The 23,951-nt window shown below is 34.5% G+C and overlaps 1 protein-coding gene across 1 annotated transcript in view; it reads right to left on the bottom strand.

Moving 5' to 3' along the window:
* ATRNL1 (attractin like 1) overlaps positions 1-23,951 on the bottom strand; it is a 684,787-nt gene that overhangs the window by 218,420 nt on the left and 442,416 nt on the right. The window contains exon 27 of the mRNA XM_068549055.1: positions 6,129-6,236. Coding sequence (XP_068405156.1) covers positions 6,129-6,236 — 108 coding nt within the window. The remainder of the gene's footprint in view (positions 1-6,128; positions 6,237-23,951) is intronic.

The following is a 23,951-nucleotide window of genomic DNA, read 5'->3' as shown; positions in this document are numbered from 1 at the left end:
TAAAAATAACCCTCTTTTAAAAATAAGTTTAAAGCCAACTAATAAATTGTGTTTATATACAAGTTTACATTCTAAGTGCATTTATTAAATTTTAATAATGTATTTTGTCACTGTAATTTAGAAAAATACAATGATTCAGATATTTTAACGGATAATTTAGGGGGGGATTATTCATACTATATATATATATTTTTTTTTACTCACAAAGAGTTTTACAGCTAGGGTTTATACAAAGTTCTTGTGAAGACTGAATACTCCTCATTCATTAAAAATTGTAATTAGCTTACACATAAAATTTTCAGGAACACGTCTGCTTCATAGAACAGGACATTTTGGTGTATAGTACCATTACCTACAGATGTATCAAGGGTGATTAATTTCATATTATACCTTACATTCTCCCTCTGACTGTACAGATTTGGAACTCAGGGTGGCACATGAGTCCAATTTAATTTAAAAGGAATCCATTCCTTAAATTACCACATTAGGAAGACTCAATGAATATTTACAGGATAGTAATAGCCAGCTTACTTATGGCTTTGTGTTGAATTTAATCACTGAATTTTAAGAAAAGCCCAGCAGAGGGACTTTACAATTACTTTGACTTTCTGGGTTTAAATGAAGTCCTTAATGTGATTTCGGGATAGGCCTAGGCTTCAGAATTTGCTCTGTCGGCAGATCAATAAACCACATCATACTAAGTTATGTATAAAAAAGAGCAATTTGGAGCAGCTTCCAGTGTACTGTGACAATGGAAAATAAATCTCACATATAAACGTATATGTACACATATGTGTGTGTATATACAGCAGATAGATAACTTCTACTTAGTAGTAATTACTACAAAACGCTTAGAAGAGGAGAAAACAAAATATAATTTTAAACGTTATGCTTCTACCTCTATTATTTTCTAAAGTATGTCAAAGAAAGAAATCAGCATTAGCTGCTGATATTTACTTCTGATGCTTAACTTTTCCAGGAAGAAGTAAACAATTTAAGATCTAAAAACAATCTACTGAACAACAGTATTTTCAACCCGAATGCAAAAAAAATTTCTAAGTGGTCAACTTACTTGAGATGATTAGACATGCGAATATAGGGAACTTTAAATATCAGAGATCATAATTATTTATCAAGATGAAGGAAACCTGGCACTGAACTTAGGGCTTTGAGGATGGAGGATAAAGGCACTCAATTAACAAAACTACCACCTTAATAAAGCGAATGTTAAAATACTGTATGTTCCCCTAAATTGATCTACAGATTCAACACAATCCCTATCAAAGTACTAACAGGCTTCTTTGCAGAAACTGACAAACTTATCCTAAAAGTCATGTGAAAATTCAAAGGACCCAGAAGAGCCAAACAATCTTCAAAAAGAAGAAAGTTGGAGGACTTACATTTTCTAATCCCAAGACTTACTACGAAACTATAGTAATCAAAATAGTGCTGTACTGTCATATGATAGACCTATAGATTAATGGAATAGTATTGAGATTACAGAAATAAATTCTCACTTTTATGATCAATTGATTTTCAATGAGATTCCCAAGATCATGCAATGGAGAAAGAAAGTCTTTTCAACAAGGAATGAAAAATTACCATATTACCCAGAAATTCCATTCTTCGTTACATACCCAAAAGAAACAAAACTTGTACACAAATATTCACAGTAGCATTTTTCAAAATATCCAAAAAGTAGAAACAACTCAGATGTCCATCAACTGATGAGTGCAAAAACAGAATATGCTATATCGATAAAACCGAATATTATTTGGCAAGAAAAAGGAATGAAGTACTGATACATGCCACAACATGGATGAAACTTGAAACTATAATGCTAAGTAAAAGAAGCTAGTCACAAAAGACTACGTATTGCATGATTCCATTTATATGAAGTGGAATGAAAATATACTAGAGGAAAACTCATAAGGACAAAAAGTACATTAGGGCTAAGAGAGAGGCTTGGGGAAAAAGGGAGCGGGTGGTGACTGCTAAAGGGAATGGGGTTTCTTTTCGAGATGAATTCAATTTTTGAAAATGTTCTAAAATTGATTTCTGGTGATGGTTACACAACTGTATATATACTAAAACCCATCAAATTTTACAATTTAAATGGGTGAATTGTATGGTATATGAATTACATTTTAATAAAGCTGTTTCCAAAAAACCAACAAGACTATACATTGATAAGTAGAACCTGATCCCCAGCTAAAAAGGGCTTTCTAAATGGGAGTATGCAGGTACGTATTTTTCTTCTTTGAGGTTTTGAATTTAAGTTTTAGAAAACAAGTGATACAAAAGAAATAGAGGCACACCAGTTATTCATATAACTGAATAATAATAAAAGAGAAAATAATAATACCAACATTAACATAAAGCTTTATGGAGTACAAAGCACTTGCACATACGGTCCTGCAGCCAAAAAATGACAAGCCAGAATGAGTCACTTGTCCCTCCCCTGAGTTCAAACATAGAGATAACGTATAAGAAATCAGAAGGTTGATGACTCTCAGGACACACTCAGAGGTTAATACAAAGTCTTGAAGAAATACTAGGAAAGACTGAAAGTGATTGGGACTCTTGCAGGGAGTAAATGGTGACCTGTATTAGAAGAGGACTGGAGTCCCCGTTGTCCTGGGTGGACTGATGTCTACCCTGCCTGCTGTGGGGCAGAAAAGCATCAGAACCAGGCCAGTGCCAGCCCAAGGCTGCAAACTAATGACAGAGGAGTTCTAGAGCTCTGCTAGGGCGAGGGATCCTACAGCCACACTAGCAGGAGGCTGGGCAACTCCTAAGCATTCACTTCTCCCCACTTCAACTGCTGACCTGGCAATTATACCAGAGGGAGGCTACCCTCTGATAATAATGCTTGGGAAAGAAGTACTAGATAGAAAGTTCTCTGCAGTGAAAGGGACACCCGTGGCAAATGAGCGGTAGTGCTTGAGCCCAGATTATTCATTATGAGCAGCTTCCTCACCTCCAACCTCTAAATTACCTATAAGAGCACTATCTAGAGTCAAGGATATTATGCCTATTTTTAAGTAGATCTTAATGACAAAATACCTGTTAATAGAATAACATAAGAGTGAAAAAAAGACTGTAAGCACCATGAAAGAAATAGAAAAATGAAACAGTCTACACTAAAGGATGGCAAATATGAAACAATATTTAAATTAAATATAATAAATGGTTTCAGAAAAGTAAGGGAGGGTATTAGAAATATGAATCATAAACAAGCAGTTATGAAGAAAAATCACTTGCAAGTATTAACAACAAAATATTTAATTGTTGAAATGAAGTCAATGAATGGGTTAAACAGCAGAAAAGATACAATCTAAGAAAAAAATTGTATACTGGAATACCAGGTTGAGGAGTGTTCCCAGAGGCATCAGGAAGAGATTAAAAAAGTGGAAATAATAAGAGAAAAGCTATGAAATATAGATGGTAAAAGAAGTATCAAGAGTATCTAATAGGAATTCCAGAAGGAGAGAGAATAGAGTAATAAATATTTAAAGAAATAGTAAAAAAGATTAGCCGGAACTATACAAAGTTACAGGTCTGCAGATTTAAAGGGTACATAGAGTGCCAAATAGGATCATATTTACACATCAGAGAGAAAGTTAAGAACCCTGAAAAACAAGAGAAAATTCTGAAAGATTCCAAAAAGAAAATGGAGCTCATTAGTAAGGGACAAAGAATCAAACTGACACCAGACTTGAGACAATGAAGTAATATCTTTAAAGTTTTGAAGACAACTTTGAAACAAAAATTTGTATCTAATTAAACTATTATTTACATGTGAGGACAAAATCAATATATTGGTATATAGGTATTTCAGGTCTCAAATACATAAAGTTTCTCTTTGAAGAAAATATTTTGAGGATTTACTTTAGTGACAAGTGAAAGAAATGCATGAGCAAGCAACTAGACACAAAAAGTAAAGGAGGGTAAAGGTGGTTCATCGTTATTTAAATATGCTGTGATGCAGAAAAAGTGCACCTATAATATCTGGGTCAAAAATTCCAGGCAGTATTAACGCAGGGTGGGAGAAACAGAGAGAGCTGAAAGCATGCTAAAGTAATAACTGTGTTTGAGATGGGCAGGGCAGGAATTTGTATTAATAAGCTTTAGACACCGATAGGGAAAAATAGTCATTTCTATGAATCTTGGTAAGTAAGGGATAACTACCAGAAACATAGGAATAGAGTATTTAATACTCAGTTTAGTAGAAGAAAATCAATTTATCCAAAAGAAGCTGTGAAAAAGAACCAAAAAGAAGCAAGGCCAAAAACACCAACAACGACCAACACACACACACACACACACACACACACACACACACACACACACACACACACACACACACACACACACACACACACACACACACACACACACACACACACACACACACACACACACACACACCCAGAGTAGCTAAAATGAGCCTTGGTAGACCAGCAATTATTGTCAACGTAAACAGATTAAATTTACCAGTCAAAAGACAGAAACACAGAGTGACCGGGAAAATAAAAAGCTAACAGTCTTTTCTACAAGGGATAGGTGTAAAACAGAAGGGTACAGAGAAGTTGGGAATAAAGGAATAAAAGAAGGACTACCAGGCAAATATGGGGGAAAAGAAAGTAGAGGTAGAACTTTCTAAACTCTACAAAATAAATTTAAGGTTAAAAAAAACCTGGGAATACTTTCTTGAACACCATTAAGCAGCAACTGACCAGCTATGATGATACATAGTTATTACATTTGTTTCTTAAGTTTATGAGTTTTCTGGTTCTTTTGATTATTCCTTTTCTACCTTGGCCTACGTACGGTTTATATTCGTTTGTCTCTTGTCACTTGAGTTTTAGCAGCATTTGAGAATGTTTTAAACAAGTGAGGAGAAAAAGGAAGTCAGATTCAAACAGTTCTGGTTTTCTATTTGTTAAAGGTTTATACTAAAGTTCTTTGAAACTAAGGGCCAAAATGAAATCAGAGCACTTACTGTAAAATTAGAAATTAGAGCACTTCTCCCTAAGTAATGGAAGATATACCCATACATTTTCTAATGTTCTAAGCTTCCATGGCAACCTGTGATCTAGAGTAGTAAAAAATCAAGTACACAAAAGCTATTAATAAAAAAGTTTCATAGAGAAATGCCCTCTAAAATCTGGTCCTTTGTATAGCATCCATGAGGTCTGACTTTATTTTTTTCAGAATGACCAAAAATTCTATGGACAAAATCAATTATATTTGTATCCGATATTTGGAGGAGTCTATTTTTATATTCCTTGCGTTCCTCAAAGAAAAGCAAAGTCTAAAAATAGCAACATGAAGTTAATCACAAAAGGGTACTTTTTAAAAAGCGAATAAAATATTTCAATTATATAGTATTTTTTAATCTTCCCGCTTAAACATCTTACCACATATGAAATATAAATTAAAAAGGTAAGCATACAATAAAATTACTATGCCTCAAAATGCTTTGATTAGATGTTAATCACAATCTGTGGATTTTTCCTCTTTGGGGGTTATTATTTTCAGACATTTCATGCATTACTTCAGGATTCTAATATCACATTTACTTGCACATAATCATTTCTCTTTCACCATACTCTATTTCTGCATTTGCAATAAAAGCATATACTAATACAGCCATCATATAAAAATATTCACTATATCCTACAATTCTCAATGTTCAAGAAGTGAAACTATGTAATTAAAATACAACTCATCTCCACCCACCTTTTATAGCCAACTTTGTTAATAAAGAATGATGTGAATTGTTAACTGAGGGGCACTGAGCACTCCAAGGACTAAATACAGACACTATGTTTCTTCCATCATACCTATATCTTGAATTCCTTCAGCTCCTATTTATCAGGGAAGGGCTGCCAGGTGAGCAGTCTGTCACTCCTGCCTAGACTAATAGGTTCTCCAGTGGCTTTTGTTACAGCTCATGTCATCCTATTAAAACTATGTGCCTTGAAAATGGCATAACGTATGTAGCTGAATCTTGTCAAGTCTAGATAATCAGACTCTGTTTGGCTTCACAAGCAGATGCAGCTTAGAGAAGTAATATACATATGCAAATCACAGCGGTCCCCTTTCAGCACCACTGTTCCTACCTCTAATGACCCTCGCAGAAAGTCTGTTTGTTCAGCTCCCACTTCCAGGGCTACATCAACAGAAGCAAAGGGACGGCTGGCCATCTGCTGTCGTTCTCGAAGCAGTTGCTGGAGGGGGTTAAAAATCACTTGTTTTAAAACATGTTAAATTCAACGATATCTAGTTCCATTTTGAACAAAATGGCATTCAAAATTGAGACGTCATCTAATACACATACTCATATCTAGATCATTAAAAATGAAAATTATTTTCTCCCCATGGCCTGGGTTATATTTCCATAGAGGCTTTAAATGTATGGTGCCTCCAAAGAACATTTCCCTTGACCTCCACCCCACAAGCCTAATGAAATGTACTCAAAAGCACTTTGAAAACTTCAGATGAGAGCTGCTACTTAAGTAAAAAGTGCTATTATGATGATGGCTATGCCAAGTTTTCCCACTCAGAGTAACTCATGCTTTTGTCTTAGCTGAAAGCAAGTGACAGTAGAAATGTTTAAGAAAAGATAATCAAAATTTGTCAAAATGCATTAATAGAGATTAAAGGAACATATACCTGCCAAGACTAAGCCTTGTAAGTCATCAAGATCCCCTGACAATTACAGGAATTTTATTGTCAGTGTTTTCAACTTTATTCAAAGCCTCTGTTCATTACTTAAATGAGGAATGATTAGTAGGTTGCAAAACATGTGTGCCAGGGCTTCTAAAACATTTCCGGATATTTGTTTCTTTCTATTTGTGTCTCTTCTGGGCTTTGCTCAAACTAAAACCAATAAACCAGCAAGTCCCAACCAAGTACCCAGCTAATTTATATTTCTGCCTCTCCTTGTAATTATAATACTCATTAAGTCATGATAAGCAAAAACTGATGACCAGCACTAGATATTGCAAATCTTGCCCTTCTCATTCTGCACAGCTAATAAAATTATTATTAAATATTAAAAGTGGATGAGCAATGCAATTAAATACTCCTTCAAATGAGAAGAAAATCATATCATTGAAGAAAGGCAAAATCCTTGAACACAATGAATGGCTTCATTATTCACACAGATTTTTAAAGATTCACTGGAAGTAACTTAAAACATCAACAACTGGTCTTTGAATGTAAATGTATGTAGCACTGTGATGCATCATTCATAAAATTCCCTTTCAGATGATGAAGGAACAAAAGCCAACGCTTGATGGCAGTTTATTATTTAACATTTTAATTTTAACGCTTGTGACACAGCAGTAACAGTGTTCATGTAATGAGCATCTAAAATATAATTTAAGGCCTTGCTTTTATTATTAAAGAGAGAACATCTACTTGCTAATACGGGACAGAAATATTACAACTATTACTCAGTAGTAGTTTAAATTCTTAAATTATATGTATTTTTAGGAGTAATGAAGACATGCTAAAAACATATTCAGAGTAAAAAGTAAATGTGATTTAAACAACCGAATTATTCAATTTAATATAAACTCAGATTTGTACTATTAAAAATACAGCTGCTGGCAAACAGAATCTTGTTTGTGTCTCTCTCAATAGGAGTGGCCAATTGATCTGAATACCGTGTCTATGCAAAATGCAAACATAATGTTACTCCAAATACCAAGGGATGCTAAGTGTAGAAGACACAATGCTCTTTTTATCTGGTAAAAACATAAACACACACACATACAAATATACAAACTGCCTTTGCTACCGTAATATAAAAATTCCCTTGAGAAAACTGTAAATTCTAGTTTGGATCTTAACATGATTTTCTAACATCTGTATTAAAGTTTCTTCATTTGTACTAGTTTTCCTTAGCTTATAAATGGCATCTCATAGAATCGATTATTTTAAAAAAATGAACACTTTCTCTTTCCTCATCTTACCTTTTCCCTACACCTAAAAGTAAAAGGTCTACAACATATAATTAATGAATACTCAATACCACAAATTGTAATATAAGTCTACAAATATTCTACAGTCACTATCTTTGATAAAGAATAGATTCCTCTGGAAAATAATGTATTATTGTGACCCCCACCACTCATAATAAAGAAAAATCAGTGACTGATACTTTTATTCATTTAAAAAAATGTACTATAGGATAGAAAGGCATTTTAAAAGATTCCAGTTTGTCTTCTGAGCTTTGAGTTTTCATCACTTTTTAAGAATTGAATGCTTATTACAGTACTCTTTGTAAAGAAGAAAAATGTTGTTCTTGTCCAGGACCATAACACTGTAGTTTGTAAAATAAGACATGGCGAAATAAAAATAATAAGAGCACAAGATAGTGTGCAGTAAAGGATACAAACAGGGAATTAGCCAAATGAATTCATTCCGGGTCACTTAGCAGAGGTCTAGTTCGAGGACTTTGGCTGACATTCTGACTTTGGGAAACTAATGCAAACGTTCTGACTGGGAAAATTAGGGAGGGTAAGTAATTTTATCCAAAAACACTCTTGCTTTGATATGATGGCCCTAAAATAATAAAATGGAACAAGTGAGATTCTCTTTGCTACTAAGTCCCTGGCTCTTAGCCATATCCTTAACAATTGCCCTTTCTCTTGCCAGTTAACATCTACATGCATTACTTCCTGAATTTTGCCCCTTCTATGTCAGAACAAAAGAGGTATAAACTATATGCTTACAACTTAAATTCTTCAAAATTTAGTGGAAATATTGACAGGCAAAATACGTAGACTCTGGAATTAGGACCTGTGTTTGAATACCAGTTTTTCCACTTTGTAGCTGTTTGACCTTAACCAAATTATTTAGACCTCTCAACGCCTCAAATATTCTCATCGCAAAGTTGGGCTATTAATAGTGCCTACACCTAGACCTCAGAGGACTTGTTTTGAATCCCAGCTTCTCCACCCATTACCTATTGTACCATCATCAAATTCCGTAGACTTTTCTAAGGCTTTTTTTCCCTCTCTATAAAACGGGAATAGCAATAATATCAGAAGATTGGGACTAACAAGATAATGCACTTGCACTGCTCAACACAGAATCTAGCACATTGTGAGAACTCAGTAACGGTTCATTGGTACAATTATTATGTTAAATTTCAAGCACTAATTTTGTCTTTAAAGATGGCACGCTAATTACCACAGGCCCATTTTCTTCAGCACTAGTGACACATTTTGCTCTATTAGTCTCCCTTTTAACAAATGTTGCAAATTTATGAGACAGTTGGAAAATGTCACGATTGTGGTAAAATGAATTTAGATTTTGAACTGCTTTCTGCCGTTTGTGACTAAGAATGATAAAAACTCAACCTAAAACTTATGGGGAAATATAGGGTACTTCCTTAAGAACTTCCAAAAATTGATTAACTTACTTTGTGATTGTGATTTTTATATAAAATGAAGTTTGACATTTTATATATAGATAAGAAGCCATATAACAGATGATTTATTTTATAACTAGCCTGCAGTTGCCAATTTTTCAGGAGAAAGAAAAGGCCAAAAGAACAAATTGATCATAATACAACAGATAATAATCATGTTGCCATAAACATTGTTGTGCAGAACATTTTAAAACTATGGATGTTCTTAGTGTCATGTTTGTTATCTATAATAATTGTTTTATTATTCAAAATCTCTTACAAAACAAACCATGAAATTGAAAATAATATGAAAATCCATGCTTAAATTTGGCAACCGGGAACGGTCATTGATTCTATCAAATGTGTATATGAAATGCTTCCATGCAATACTACTACTTCGAATATCGTATCGTTCCCCAAAAGTTCATATTAATCACCTTTCCGACCACTGCGAAGGCTACAACTCTAATGGATTTCAGATAATAATCCTTAAAAACACGCACACTAAAGAAAACAGTAACTACCTCTGTTTCCAGTTGTCTTCCTATGTCTTTCCTCCTGTGTCCAGGTTCTATCTGTCCTCCCCCCACACCTCCAAATGTCCTTCTACTCCATCCAAGTTTGAAGTGATCATCTCACCTACAAATTATTTATGATGTTAGTGTGGCACTATCTCTTTAAATCTTCATGCTCTTTTGAAATCTTTAAGGCAAAAATCTACTTTTTATTTGTTTTTTTATTCCCCACAGCACTTAGTTTGTAGTCAAGAGTATTTGATGAATGAACAATGAATGACTGACTTAAAGTACAGAAATCTGTATCATCTGAATGTGACTGAAGGCAAGTTTTGATAAAACTTATTTTAATTGTGAAAAAACCTTTAAAAATATATGTCCTCTGATATTCTAGAATTTATGTCTTATGCTCAAATCTAACTGGATATTCATTTTTTTAGAATGGGCAATTTTGTGGACCCAAGAAATCACTATCAGGTTTTTTATTTCTCTTCATCCACTTTATTGCAATACTGTAAATATTATGAAGAAAACTGCCATAAACTCATCATAATGCATTCATATTTTAATAGCAATTATTCCTAAGATTTTTGAAAGGTATAAAAGGAGCAATCAAAATGATTTAGTCATTATTCCTGAGCTAACATAATAAAATTAACAAGGAGTTTGAATTAGTGATTAAGTAACATTTCATGAGACTATTTCTATTATTAACACAAACACATTTAACATAGAGGAATATAAGTAAAAAACCAACTTTGGGTTTTTGGTGGTAGGATGGTGTGAGGAAATAAAGAGAAGTGGCAACATCTCTTTGCATCAGTGAATTAGGAAAGCATGATATTCTATCATTTTATAACTAAATCTGCAAGGCACAAGCTTACTCAGTTTTTCTTCATTGTTTGAAAGCAAAGTGTCCTCAATTGTCAAACGGCCACAGCAGATTTTCAAGGCAGGTTGTTCAGGTATGCAAGGTTGTTGTTTGAGCAGTAATGTGTCAAAAACAAAACCTACCTTTCCTCTCATCGAGCCTGATACCAGACAGAGGAAGAAAAGAGGAATAATGGAAAATTTTTCTAAATCTTCCAAAATATAAAGTACTATATTCCCTCTAAATGCTAAGAGATTATAACAGTATAAAACCTACTCATGTCCACCAGAAGGCAGACAGCAAAAGCAGGAAGAACTACAATCCTGCAGCCTGTGGAACAAAAACCACATTCACAGAAAGATAGAAAAGATGAAAAGGCAGAGGGCTATGTACCAGATGAAGGAACAAGATAAAACCCCAGAAAAACAACTAAATGGAGTGGAGATAGGCAACCTTCCAGAAAAAGAATTCAGAATAATGATAGTGAAGATGATCCAGGACCTCAGAAAAAAATGGAGGCAAAGATCGAGAAGATGCAAGAAATGTTTAAAAAAGACCTAGAAGAATTAAAGAACAGACACCTAGAAGAATTAAAGAACAAACAAACAGAGATGAACGATACAATAACTGAACTGAAAAATTCACTAGAAGGAATCAATAGCAGAATAACTGAGGCAGAAGAATGGATAAGTGACCTGGAAGACAGAATGGTGGAATTCACTGCCGCAGAGCAGAATAAAGAAAAAAGAATGAAAAGCAATGAAGACAGCCTAAGAGACCTCTGGGACAACATTAAACATAACAACATTCGCATTATAGGGGTCCCAGAAGGAGAAGAGAGAAAGGACCCGAGAGAATATTTGAAGAGATTATAGATGAAAACTTCCCTAACATGGGAAAGGAAATAGCCACGCAAGTCCAGGAAGCACATAGAGTCCCAGGCAGGATAAACCCAAGGAGAAACACACCGAGACACATACTAATCAAATTGACAAAAATTAAAGACAAAGAAAAATTATTGAAAGCAACAAGGGAAAAACGACAAATAACACACAAGGGAACGCCCATAAGGGTAACAGCTGACTTCTCAGCAGAAACTCTACAAGCCAGAAGGGAGTGGCATGATATATTTAAAGTGATGAAAGGGAAGAACCTACAACCAAGATTACTCTACCCGGCAAGGATCTCATTCAGATTCAATGGAGAAATCAAAAGCTTTACAGACAAGCAAAAGCTCAGAGAATTCAGCACCACCAAACCAGCTCTAAAACAAATGCTAAAGGAACTTCTCTAAGTGGGAAACACGAGAGAAGAAAAGGACCTACAAAAATAAACCCATAACAATTAAGAAAATGGTCATAGGAACATACATATCGATAATTACCTTAAACGTGAATGGATTAAATGCTCCAACCAAAAGACACAGGCTTGCTGAATGGATACAAAAACAAGACCCATACGTATGCGGTCTACAAGAGACCCACTTCAGACCTAGGGACACATACAGACTGAAAGTGAGGGGATGGAAAAAGATATTCCATGCAAATGGAAATCAAAAGAAAGCTGGAGTAGCAATACTCATATCAGATTAAATAGACTTTAAAATAAAGAATGTTACAAGAGACAAGGAAGGACACTACATAATGATCAAGGGATCAATCTGAGAAGAAGATATAACAATTATAAATATATATGCACCCAACATAGGAGCACCTCAATACATAAGGCAACTGCTAACAGCTCTAAAAGAGGAAATCAACAGTAACAAAATAATAGTGGGGGACTTTAACACCTCACTTACACCAATGGACAGATCATCCAAACAGAAAATTAATAAGGGAACACAAGCTTTAAATGACACAATAGACCAGATAGATTTAATTGATATGTATAGGACATTCCATCCAAAAACAGCAGATTACACTTTCTTCTCCAGTGCTCATGAAACATTTTCCAGGATAGATCATATCTTGGGTCACAAATCAAGCCTTGGTAAATTTAAGAAAATTGAAATCGTATCAAGTACCTTTTCTGACCACAAATGCTATGAGACTAGATATCAATCACAGGAAAAAATCTGTAAAAAAGACAAACACATGGAGGCTAAACAATACGTTACTAAATAACCAAGAGATCACTGAAGAAATCAAAGAGGAAATAAAAAAATACCTAGAGACAAATGATAATGAAAACACGACAACCCAAAACCTATGGGATGCAGCAAAAGCAGTTCTAAGAGGGAAGTTTATAGCAATACAAGCCTACCTCAAGAAACAAGAAAAATTTCAAATAAACAATCTAACCTTACACCTAAAGGAACTAAAGAAAGAAGAACAAACAAAACCCAAAGTTAGCAGAAGGAAAGAAATCACAAAGATCAGAGCAGAAATAAATGAAATAGAAACAAAGAAAACAATAGCAAAGATCAATAAAACTAAAAGCTGCTTCTTTGAGAAGATAAAATTGATAAACCATTAGCCAGACTCATCAAGAAAAAGAGGGAGAGGACTCAAATCAATAAAATTAGAAATGAAAAAGGAGAAGTTACAACAGACACCACAGAAATACAAAGCATCCTAAGAGAGTACTACAAGCTACTCTATGCCAATAAAATGGACAACCTGGAAGAAATGGACAAATTCTTAGAAAGGTATAACCTTCCAAGACAGAACCAGGAAGAAATAGCAAATATAAACAGACCAATCACAAGTAATAAAATTGAAACTGTGATTAAAAATCTTCCAACAAAAAAAGTCCAGGACCAGATGGCTTCACAGGTGAATTCTATCAAACATTTAGAGAAGAGCTAACACCCATCCTTCTCAAACTCTTCCCAAAAATTGCAGAGGAAGGCACACTCTCGAACTCATTCTATGAGGCCACCATCAGCCTGATACCAAAACCAGACAAAGATACTACAAAAAAAGAATATTACAGACCTATATCACTGATGAATATAGATTCAAAAATCCTCAACAAAATACTAGCAAACAGAATCCAGCAACACATTAAAAGGATCATACACCATGATCAAGTGGCATTTATCCCAGGGATGCAAGGATTCTTCAATATATGCAAATCAATCAATGTAATACACCATAGTAACCAATTGAAAAATGAAAACTATATGATCATCTCAATAGATGCAGAAAAAGCTTTTGACAAAATTCAAGACCTATTTATGATAAAAACTCTCCAGAAAGTTGGCATAGAGGGATCCTACCTCAACATAATAAAGGCCATGTATGACAAACCCACAGCAAACATCATTTTCGATGGTGAAAAACTGAAAGCATGTCCTCTAAGATCAGGAACAAGACAAGGATGTCCACTCTCGCCACTATTATTCAACATAGTTTAGGAAGTCCTAGCCACAGCAATCAGAGAAGAAAAAGAAATAAAAGGCATACAAATTGGAAAAGAAGAGGTAAAACTGTCACTGTTTGCAGATTACATGATACTATACATAGAGAATCCTAAAGATGCCACTACTAGAGCTAATCAATGAATCTGGTAAAGTTGCAGGATACAAAATTAATGCACAGAAATCTCTTGCTTTCCTATACACTAATGATGAAGAATCTGGAAGAGAAATTAAGGAAACACTCCCATTTACCTTTGCAACAAAAAGAATAAAATACCTAGGAATAAACCTGCCTAGGGAGACAAAAGACCTGTATGCAGAAAACTATAAGACACTGATGAAAGAAATTAAAGATGATACAAACAGATGGAGAGATATACCATGTTCTTGGACTGGAAGACCCAATATTGTGAAAATGACTATACTACCCAAAGCAATCTACAGATTCAATGCAATCCCTATCAAATTACCAATGGCATTTTTTACAGAACTAGAACAAAATATCTTAACATTTGCATGGAGACACAAAAGACCCCGAATAGCCAAAGCAGTCTTGAGAAAGAAAAATGGAGGTGGAGGAATCAGGCTCCCAGACTTCAGACTATACTACAAAGCTAAAGTAATCAAGACAGTATGGTACCGGCACAAAAACAGAAACATAGATCAATGGAACAGGATAGAAAGCCCAGAGATAAACCCACGCACCTATGGTCAACTAATCTATGACAAAGGAGGCAAAGATATACAATGGAGAAAAGACAGTCCCTTCAATAAGTGGTGCTGGGATAACTGGACAGCTACATATAAAAGAATGAAATTAGGACACTCCCTAACACCATACACAAAAATAAACTGAAAATGGATTAGAGACCTAAATATAAGACTGGACACTATAAAACTCTTAGAGGAAAACATAGGAAGAACACTCTTTGACACAAATCACAGCAAGATCTTTTCTGATCCACCTCCTAGAGTAATGGAAATAAAAACAAAAATAAACAAATGGGACCTAATGAAAGTTAAAAGCTTTTGCACAGCAAAGGAAACAGTAAACAAGACGAAAAGACAACCCTCAGAATGGGAGAAGATATTTGCAAACGAATCAACGGACAAAGGATTAATCTCCAAAATATATAAACAGTTCATGCAGCTCAATATTAAAAAAACCAAATAACCCAATCAAAGAATGGGCAGAAGACCTAAATAGACATTTCTCCAAAGAAGACCTACAGATGGCCAAGAAGTACATGAAAAGCTGCTCAACATCACTAATTATTAGAGAAATGCAAATCAGAACTACAATGAGGTTATCACCTCACACCAGTTAGAATGGGCATCACCAGAAAATCTACAAACAAATGCTGGATAGGGTGTGGAGAAAAGGGAACCCTCTTGCACTGTTGGGGGGAATATAAATTGATACAGCCAGTATGGAGGTTCCTTAAAAAACTAAAAATAGAATTACCATATGACCCAGCAATCCCACTACTGGGCCTATACCCAGAGAAAACCATAATTCAAAAAGACACATGCACCCCAATGTTCATTGCAGCACTATTTACAATAGCCAGGTCATGGAAGCAACCTAAATGTCCATCGACAGACAAATGGATAAAGAAGATGTGGCACATATATACAATGGAATATTACTCAGCCATAAAAAGGAACGAAATTGGGTCATTTGTAGATACGTGGATGGATCTAGAGACTGTCATACAGAGTGAAGTAAGTCAGAAAGAGAAAAACAAATATCGTTTATTAACACATATATGTGAAACCTAGAAAAATGGTACAGATGAACTGGTTTGCAGGGTAGAAATTGAGACACAGATGTAGAGAACAAACGTATGGACACCAAGGGGGGAAAGCGGCAGGGGGGTGGGGGGGTGGTGTGATGAATTGGGCGATTGGGATTGACATGTATACACTGATGTGTATAAAATGGATATCTAATAAGAACCTGCTGTATAAAAAAATAAATAAAATTTAAAAAAAACCCATACTCATGTCAATGTATGTGTGAAAGTGTATATATGAATATTCCTAAAATTATACATAATTCAAAGTAACTCAAACTCAAATTAAAACTAAAAATCTTATATAATAGGCCAAGATAAGGATTAAATAATGCCAGCAAATGAAGGTCTTTGTTGTCATTTGGATAACACTGAGCATATTACTGATATGACTAAGACATAGCCTTCACAGATTCTTAGATGCGGAAGGGACTTATAGATCCTCTAGGCCAGAGATTCTTCAACCTGTAGATCACAGACCTATAAAGAGTAAACAGACGAGCACTAGAAAAATCTATGAATCTGGCACTAATAGATGATGCTTTTCTTCAAAACAAATTTTTTTTCAATTTCAGTGGATTCAGTAATTTAACTTAGTACTGCCTTTAGAAGCTAATTGGTCCTCATTCAGAACCAAAATGTGACTCCACTATTAAATTCTTTTAACAAAAAAATCTATCAGCATATATTCATGCTTAAAAATAAAAAGGAATTGAGTAAATTCTAAAAGCAAGCAAGGCTATTTTAGAATTCCCTCCACATCCCTATTTGCTACATAAGAACTTGAAAATTATCTCAAAGGCAGAATGGTTTTGAAGCTCAAACATATATTTCTAAAGTTTCCTTTTATTTCTTCCCTTTGTCTAGCTCAGTGTTTCTCAAACTTTGGGGTTTATGCAGTTGTATGTGCAACGTCACCTATACCCTAGACTGAATTATTTTGTGTCTACAAGATATCAGCCTTTCATACTGATATTAGATCATAACGTCCCTGTAAAATAAGTCTCAGGGAACTCTAAAAATTGTTAATATTATCAAGAGGAGAGTGGCACAAACCATATGGCCAAACAGTATCGCCACCATTTGCATACAATAAGGTCTTAAAAGCTTTCTACTGACAGGAATTAGGGAAGATATATCCAACTTATAAGTATGGGCATTTTAAGTATGGGCTGTCTTTGTTTAGGTTAATTTAGGCAATGTCAAAGAAAAGAAAGTATGACAGATCTTCCTTATCCTCATGTATTCATGGTTATGCATTATTAATTGAACATCATGGAAGCCAAAACCATACTTCTTACATGGCATAAGTCTTCCCAGTTCAAGTTTGAAGCCAAGAAAATGGAAAGAACATCTGGCAACTGTCTATACCTATCAATCACTATAAGTCTTCCTGGAAAGTAGGTTTAATTTTAAAAGGATGGAACTTTGCAAAATCTGAATTTTTCTTAATACAAAAAGCTGTATCTTGCAGCATCCTACAAGGTTGCTTATCAATAAGTTAAGCTTCATATCATTGGATAGATCTCGGTCAAACCACTTTGGAGATATCAAGCTGGTTTGTGATATGTAGCAAACAAAGAAAAGTAAAACAATATCCCTACCAAATTACCACATCCACTCCAGAAATGGCTAACATTTGCCAACATTTCTCTTAATATTTTTAAGTAAATTAAGAAAGAATGCACTTAATGCACAGTTTTAGCATTTCCCTTTAGTCTAAATGAAATACTAACATGCCCCAGCATAGTCAATTACTGGTTTTCATCCACTGTGTGCCTGTTGACTGCATTAATGGAGAATTTCATCTTGTGAACATTTTTTCAAAAGAAAATCATTTGTATCTTAATAATAGTAAATAGTTGATTTTCCATGCAAAACTTTGATTTTACAAATGATATACTTGTGTATACTTGTTTTTATCTTATATTTGGCAACATATTTAATTCACTAATGAGAAAACAAGCTTGACTGTTACATAATGTGGTACATCTCTTCATGCATTAGCAATAAGAAAACAATTCTCAGTCAAGTGTCACTGTCCTGTCAAGAAATTTAACTAAGGAACAGAAGCAGATGCTGAAATTCTTCTTTACTTGGCATTCCAAAGAGTGAATCTTGAAGAGTTTAGACCAAAATTCTAGGCAGATTTTTCATTTCTTCTTTCCTCTTCCCTTCCCTCCTCTCCCCTTCCCTTTCTTTCACTCTAAATAAATAAACAAATAAATTCCTATTCTTAGAACAATTCAATAGGGAGTTCTTGACTTACTTAGTGCCTAAGTTTGGCTGTGATCATTCATTCATTGGAAAAATTTTTACTGAGCTCCTACTGTGCTCCAGACACTTTTCTAGGAATGAATATATGAGGTGACTCTTGTTTCTATTTAGCAAGCATTTCCATGCTATTAAAAAAATATCAGGGACTCTTCTGGACCATCTACCAGGAGACTGGAGGTAGACAACTGGGGGAACATTCTGATTTGGAGGAATTACTTAAGTAGCCTGGATTTGAAAGCAACAAATCCTTATCTATTTCTTAGTGGGCTAAAACCTGAAGATATGTAAAAATATTGGAAAAATTTTTGAAGGTTACTTCAGGCGATTTTAAAATTGAAATTTGGATTCTTAATTCTTTCTTTGTTGACAGAGATGGCATCACGGATTTAGACTTTGCCAAAGATGATCTCACTTCTGGATGAAAGAAATCATGCAGAATGGATTCATCTAGAAGAGTCAAAAATTCAGTTATTGCTTGATACACGACCATCCTTTCTAACGAGCAATGGAAAATTCAACAGAGCTTTGTGCTGCAGTATTTTGTTTTGTTTGCACTTTTTGACATTAAAACAAAAAGTCAAAGAATGAAATGCTTATTGACAATTTTAAAGATTACTCTGGGCACTTAAAAGCATAATTAACAGCATATAGAAGTCTTGTTTGTTCAACATATACATACGTAAAAAAAGAACAAATTAAAGAAAAAAATCACTACAGAAAACATATAAGGGTTGGGAGAAAGAGAGATAGTGGAGAAAGAAAGTGCTTTAGATAGGGGGATTACAGAAGGTCTCCTAGGAAATGATGTTTGACCTGAAACCTTGAATATTCAGTCAGAGTAGGTATGCCTTCTCAAAACTCAGTTTAACACAGAAAAGTGTATTTCTTGCTCACACAAAATTTTCTATAGGTCCAGGTAACTTCCCATCTGGTAACTCAGCAATATAGACTGCTCCAGTCTTGAGGCTCTACCATTTCAACTCAGAGATTCCTTAAGTGTAAAGGCAGAAAAGAGACTAGTGAATCCTGCATGGACTTTTCAATGTCTCACACCAGAAGTGATGTATACCATTTTCCATAAATAGTCACAGAACCCACCCTAACTAAAAAGAGACCACAAAATGTAGGGGAAAAAGTGGAATATTAGGTGAATGGAACAAGAACAAATAAAGCCAGAAAAGAATATTTCAGGCAGAGGGACGAGCAAGTGCAAAGTTCTGGAGTTCCTCAGGCTTATAAGTCTGAGCTTAGTGTTCAAGAAAAAGAAAGAGGGCTGAGTTTTATTAAGCAAGGTGGCAAGGAGCAGATGTTCAAAGGATAATTTTGGCTTTATCAAGGTTAAGAGAAATTGAAATAACACATATATATCATCAGGCATAACAGGATCCAAATAAATCAGATTCATTATTTTTTTTTAAACACAATTTCTCTTTGTATTGCTCTGAGTTCATTCTTATGGTATTAGAAGTAGCTTGGAACAAACAGGCAAAAGTAATAGGCTTTACCATCCTCAAATAAAGTTATTTAAGATATAACCAGAAAACAGCAACAGCAGTTAATCTCAAATACAATGAAACTAGCTCTCCCAATAAGTATCAAAAGGTCAATTTTGTATGTAACCTTCTTTAATACAAAGGCCAGGTGGTTGTAATTTATCTGAGCAAATCAAAATGAGCAAAGGATGAGTACTGAAAAGGTCATTTAAAAGCTAGATCTGCAGAATGGATGTTTAATACATATTACTCCTCAAAGAGCAAAAATGGGAAGCTAAATAATTTCAAATTTTGAACTTGCACTTAAAAAATTTTCTCACATAGAATATCCCCATAGTCATATTGTTGAATATATTATTTCCCCAAGTTAGAGGCCTAAGTTGAAAGAGAAATACCTACCCTACTCTTGTGAAGAAGAGCAAATGAATGACTTTGACATCCAAGAGGTGCACAGCATGATCAAATCAGCCTTGCCCGGTGGAAATATAAAAGCAGCTGATTACAATAGAAATGACACATCGACTCTTGCTTGTGTGCCAGTAATTTATGACTGGAGGCTCTTGTTACAATAAAGCTCAGAGCAATCCTTCAGTAGCTTTTTCCCCCCCTTAAGAATTAATTTAGTAAAGAAAGATTTTTTTCTCCCTGATTCTGGGAATCAATACAAAGCTCAAGATTCAATTCTCAAACCCAACATGCTCGCTTCTAGGTTAAGAAATTTTAAGTGCAACAGAATCCAGTTAGCTTTTTCACTTAGTGTATAAGGAGTTCATGTTGAACATTTAAGTAGTTTGTGACAATAATTTTGAAGTTTTTCAAGAGGTACTTAAATCTTCCTTGAGACATAAATGACTCAAACACTGGCATTTTCCTCTTAATCATTATTTTTAAAATATTTTTTTCCTTTAAGGAAAATGTGATTATTTTGCTATTAGCTAATGGAGTCATTTTCAGTTCCATATTGAGAAACTCTAAAAATGGTTCTTTTGTAATATATTTCTTTGTGAAATAAGACATCTACTTACTATAATTTTTTAAGTCTCTATTGGAAGATACCTATGATGCTCAATGACTAATCAGTGTGATATATTAATATGCAGTATTATTTGTTTTCAATTTTTGTGAAAGTATATATGATAGAAATATTTTTTAAAAACTAATTTCAATCATTTGAATTTTTTAAATGCAAAGGGCAGTTTGATGCAGCATAGATGACTCACGACTGGTATAAACTGGCTTTCCTACGCATGTGGAATGGTGTGTTAAACCACAAATATCAGAATGTAAGAAAATCAGTGGTCATAACAGATTCATTGGAATAACTCATTATCAGAGCTGGAAGGAATCCTAAATGTTACCTGGTCCAAATTTCCCATTAAAGCGGGATCAAAAGTGCTATGACTTTTCTGACGGATGGTTATCTAGCACCCTCGAATATATCTAGCAAAGAACCACTTTTTATCCAGATGGTATTTTTTCCCCAAAGCTTTATAACATTAGAAAGTTCATTATACTGAACAAAAAATTTATATTCTTGGGATCTTTTTGGACCATTAAATATACTTCTAATCTCATTTACTAAAATTCCTTTAAATACATATTATACATTTGAAACTTTTCTCACATATTCAAATAAACAATTCCAATATTGTAAATTTTTCATTATTTATGCAACAGACATTTAAGGAATACTCCAATGTTCTGGGAAGAGGGTCAGGCTCTTGTGTTTAAGAAATATGAAACATAGTCCTGTCCTCAAGGAGTTTACCCATAGTCTCATAAATAGGAAAAACTTTCTCATGTAACGTGGTTTTCAACATTTAGTTTTTCAACGCCCTTCTTAAAATGTAGAGTGAACACAAGATTCTAGATGTGATCTGACTACTGTAGAATATGGTAGAAGTCTCCCTCAATGTATTCTAAATTAACATGCCTTTTTATCCTCTTTTTTAAAATGTTTTTTTGTTTGTTTTATTTTTAGAATCACACTGTTGTTGGAATCAGTCAACAATTTCAGGTCTTTCTCACATGAACTTTGATCAAAACAAGTGTGCCCTACTTAATATGAGTGAATTTTTTGATCTAAATTCAAAACTTCACATTGTATTTGTCTAATTTTTCATATTTTATTGTTGTTGCTACTGTTTTAACCTATTTTTCCTTCAGTGCAGAATCCTCTTTGATCCTTTGAACTTCCAATGTAACTAACAGTTATCCTTCCCCATATTGTCATTTGTGTTGAGCCCCTATTCCATTCCCTTGACCAGGTCAACACCATTTGATGGCAAAGATAACAATAAGACAGTGAATTGCCTTACTTGCTAGCAATACAAGGTAAATCAAGAGCATGACCAAGAGAATCAATCAAGAGAATGACTTTTGCTTTTTCTACTCCAGCATTTCCTCTATATAGTGATGTAGAAAGATAGACCAAATAAGAAACATCTGGTTTATTTTTACAGCCTGTATCCACATATCTACACTGGGAGAAAATAGATCTATGGTACCTAAGAAATTCCCCAGCTAGCAGACTAGGAACACTCTTTTATTTTCAAACCTTGTGAAATCATCCATTGTCCACTGCAAAAATTTTTCCAAAACATATCCTCCCTAGACCTTCGCCTGAAGTGCAGCTTTTTGGATCATATATCGTTGAATCATAATTTTTGTACATTGTATTAATACGAGGAGTGGGTCCCAAACTTGGGGTAACTGAGAAAGGTCCTGGCACACTTCAGTCCTAGCCAGTACCTCACCAGTGATGACTAAACAGCTTTCCTGGCTCATTCAATATCCTGATCCAAGAATGCTCCCAAGAACTTTATATTTCTTCCTATGTATCTTATCTGCTTCACCTATGGACTGGTATATGTTCTCCTGAATTCACTGGCTTATGGTATATTCATACTAATAAAATGTATCTAACTATATAATTGTTTTCCCTACACCAAATATATTTTAACTCTTACCAAATATACTCTATATACTTAGCACTTAAAAAACTTAAGCTATAAATCCCCTTTATTCTAATACAATATATGTCCCCTCTACCAGTTTTCCCATAAATCTCAAAATTTTATAATCAAGCCATTTATTTCCTGGTTGATGAAAATTTTAAATGGATTAAGGACGATAAATGAACCCTTTATTATCTTATTAGAGCCCTTTCTCTAGAAGTGGAGACTTATTTAGCAATCAACAATTAATCTTTTGAATTGTTGGGGTCTCTGTTAAGGTTTCCAATAAGCCCCGTCTTATCTACTTGGAATTCTGAACAAGTTGAAAATTTAAAGGTGAAGATAAAGGACATAATATCATCTTTATTCCCTCCACTTCCTTAAGGCTAGAACAATTGATGGGGCAACCTAACGAATGAAGATGCAGATCAATGGGCTTCAGCTAGGGCCAAGGCCTTAAGATGCAACTTACCATGCAGGTGCAAGTTTTCTTAAGCAGGTAAGCTGAGACAGTGATTTAATTCTATGGAAAAGAAAAGTCTTTAGATATTGTTGGGCAGAATATTATTTGCTCTTATTAAACAACAAAGAAGTCAGGTTCCATATATATATATATATATATATATATATATAAAAACAGAACCTGAGTGAGCTTTAAATGGGTACTGTTAGCCCTAGGTAGCCAGCACTAGCTACTCCGCCTAAAATTCCATCCTGTACTTCCTTCCTAACAACCTCACTCGAAATGTCAATCACCGTCTCACATCTACACAGACACACACACACACACACACACACACGCACTGCCACTACCCCTCTTCCCTGCTTTGTTTTTCTCCATAGCATTCTTTACCATCTGCCATGCTATTTTGTTTATTGTTTGTTTATAGTCTTTCTCCCCATTGAGAATACAATATATTTTTAATCTATGTTAAAATCTCAGCATGTAGAAAGTATCAAGTACATCTCAGATGCTCAGTAAATATTTGTTGAATTAAAGAATTAATTCTGGACCAAGGAGGGACCTCTGGATGAACCTTACAATCATGTGGTTGGAATGCAGGCTCAAGGTTACGCTCCACTGTGCCGTCTCAGGTCGTTTCTGAATTGGCTAATAACACGAGAGCCAAACTTTTCCCTGGAAGCAATGTCATAAAGATATGCGGTGACAACAGCCACAGTAAAGTAAGATGGAAGTGCCTGCTCTGTCTGCTTAGTGTGGGTGCTACCTGCCAAATACAGTTACTG

Source organism: Eschrichtius robustus, chromosome 7, assembly GCF_028021215.1.
Source record: "Eschrichtius robustus isolate mEscRob2 chromosome 7, mEscRob2.pri, whole genome shotgun sequence".
Classification (NCBI taxonomy): domain Eukaryota; kingdom Metazoa; phylum Chordata; class Mammalia; order Artiodactyla; family Eschrichtiidae; genus Eschrichtius; species Eschrichtius robustus.
Note: the sequence above shows the minus strand (reverse complement) of the source record. Positions and strands in the feature narration are given on the sequence as shown.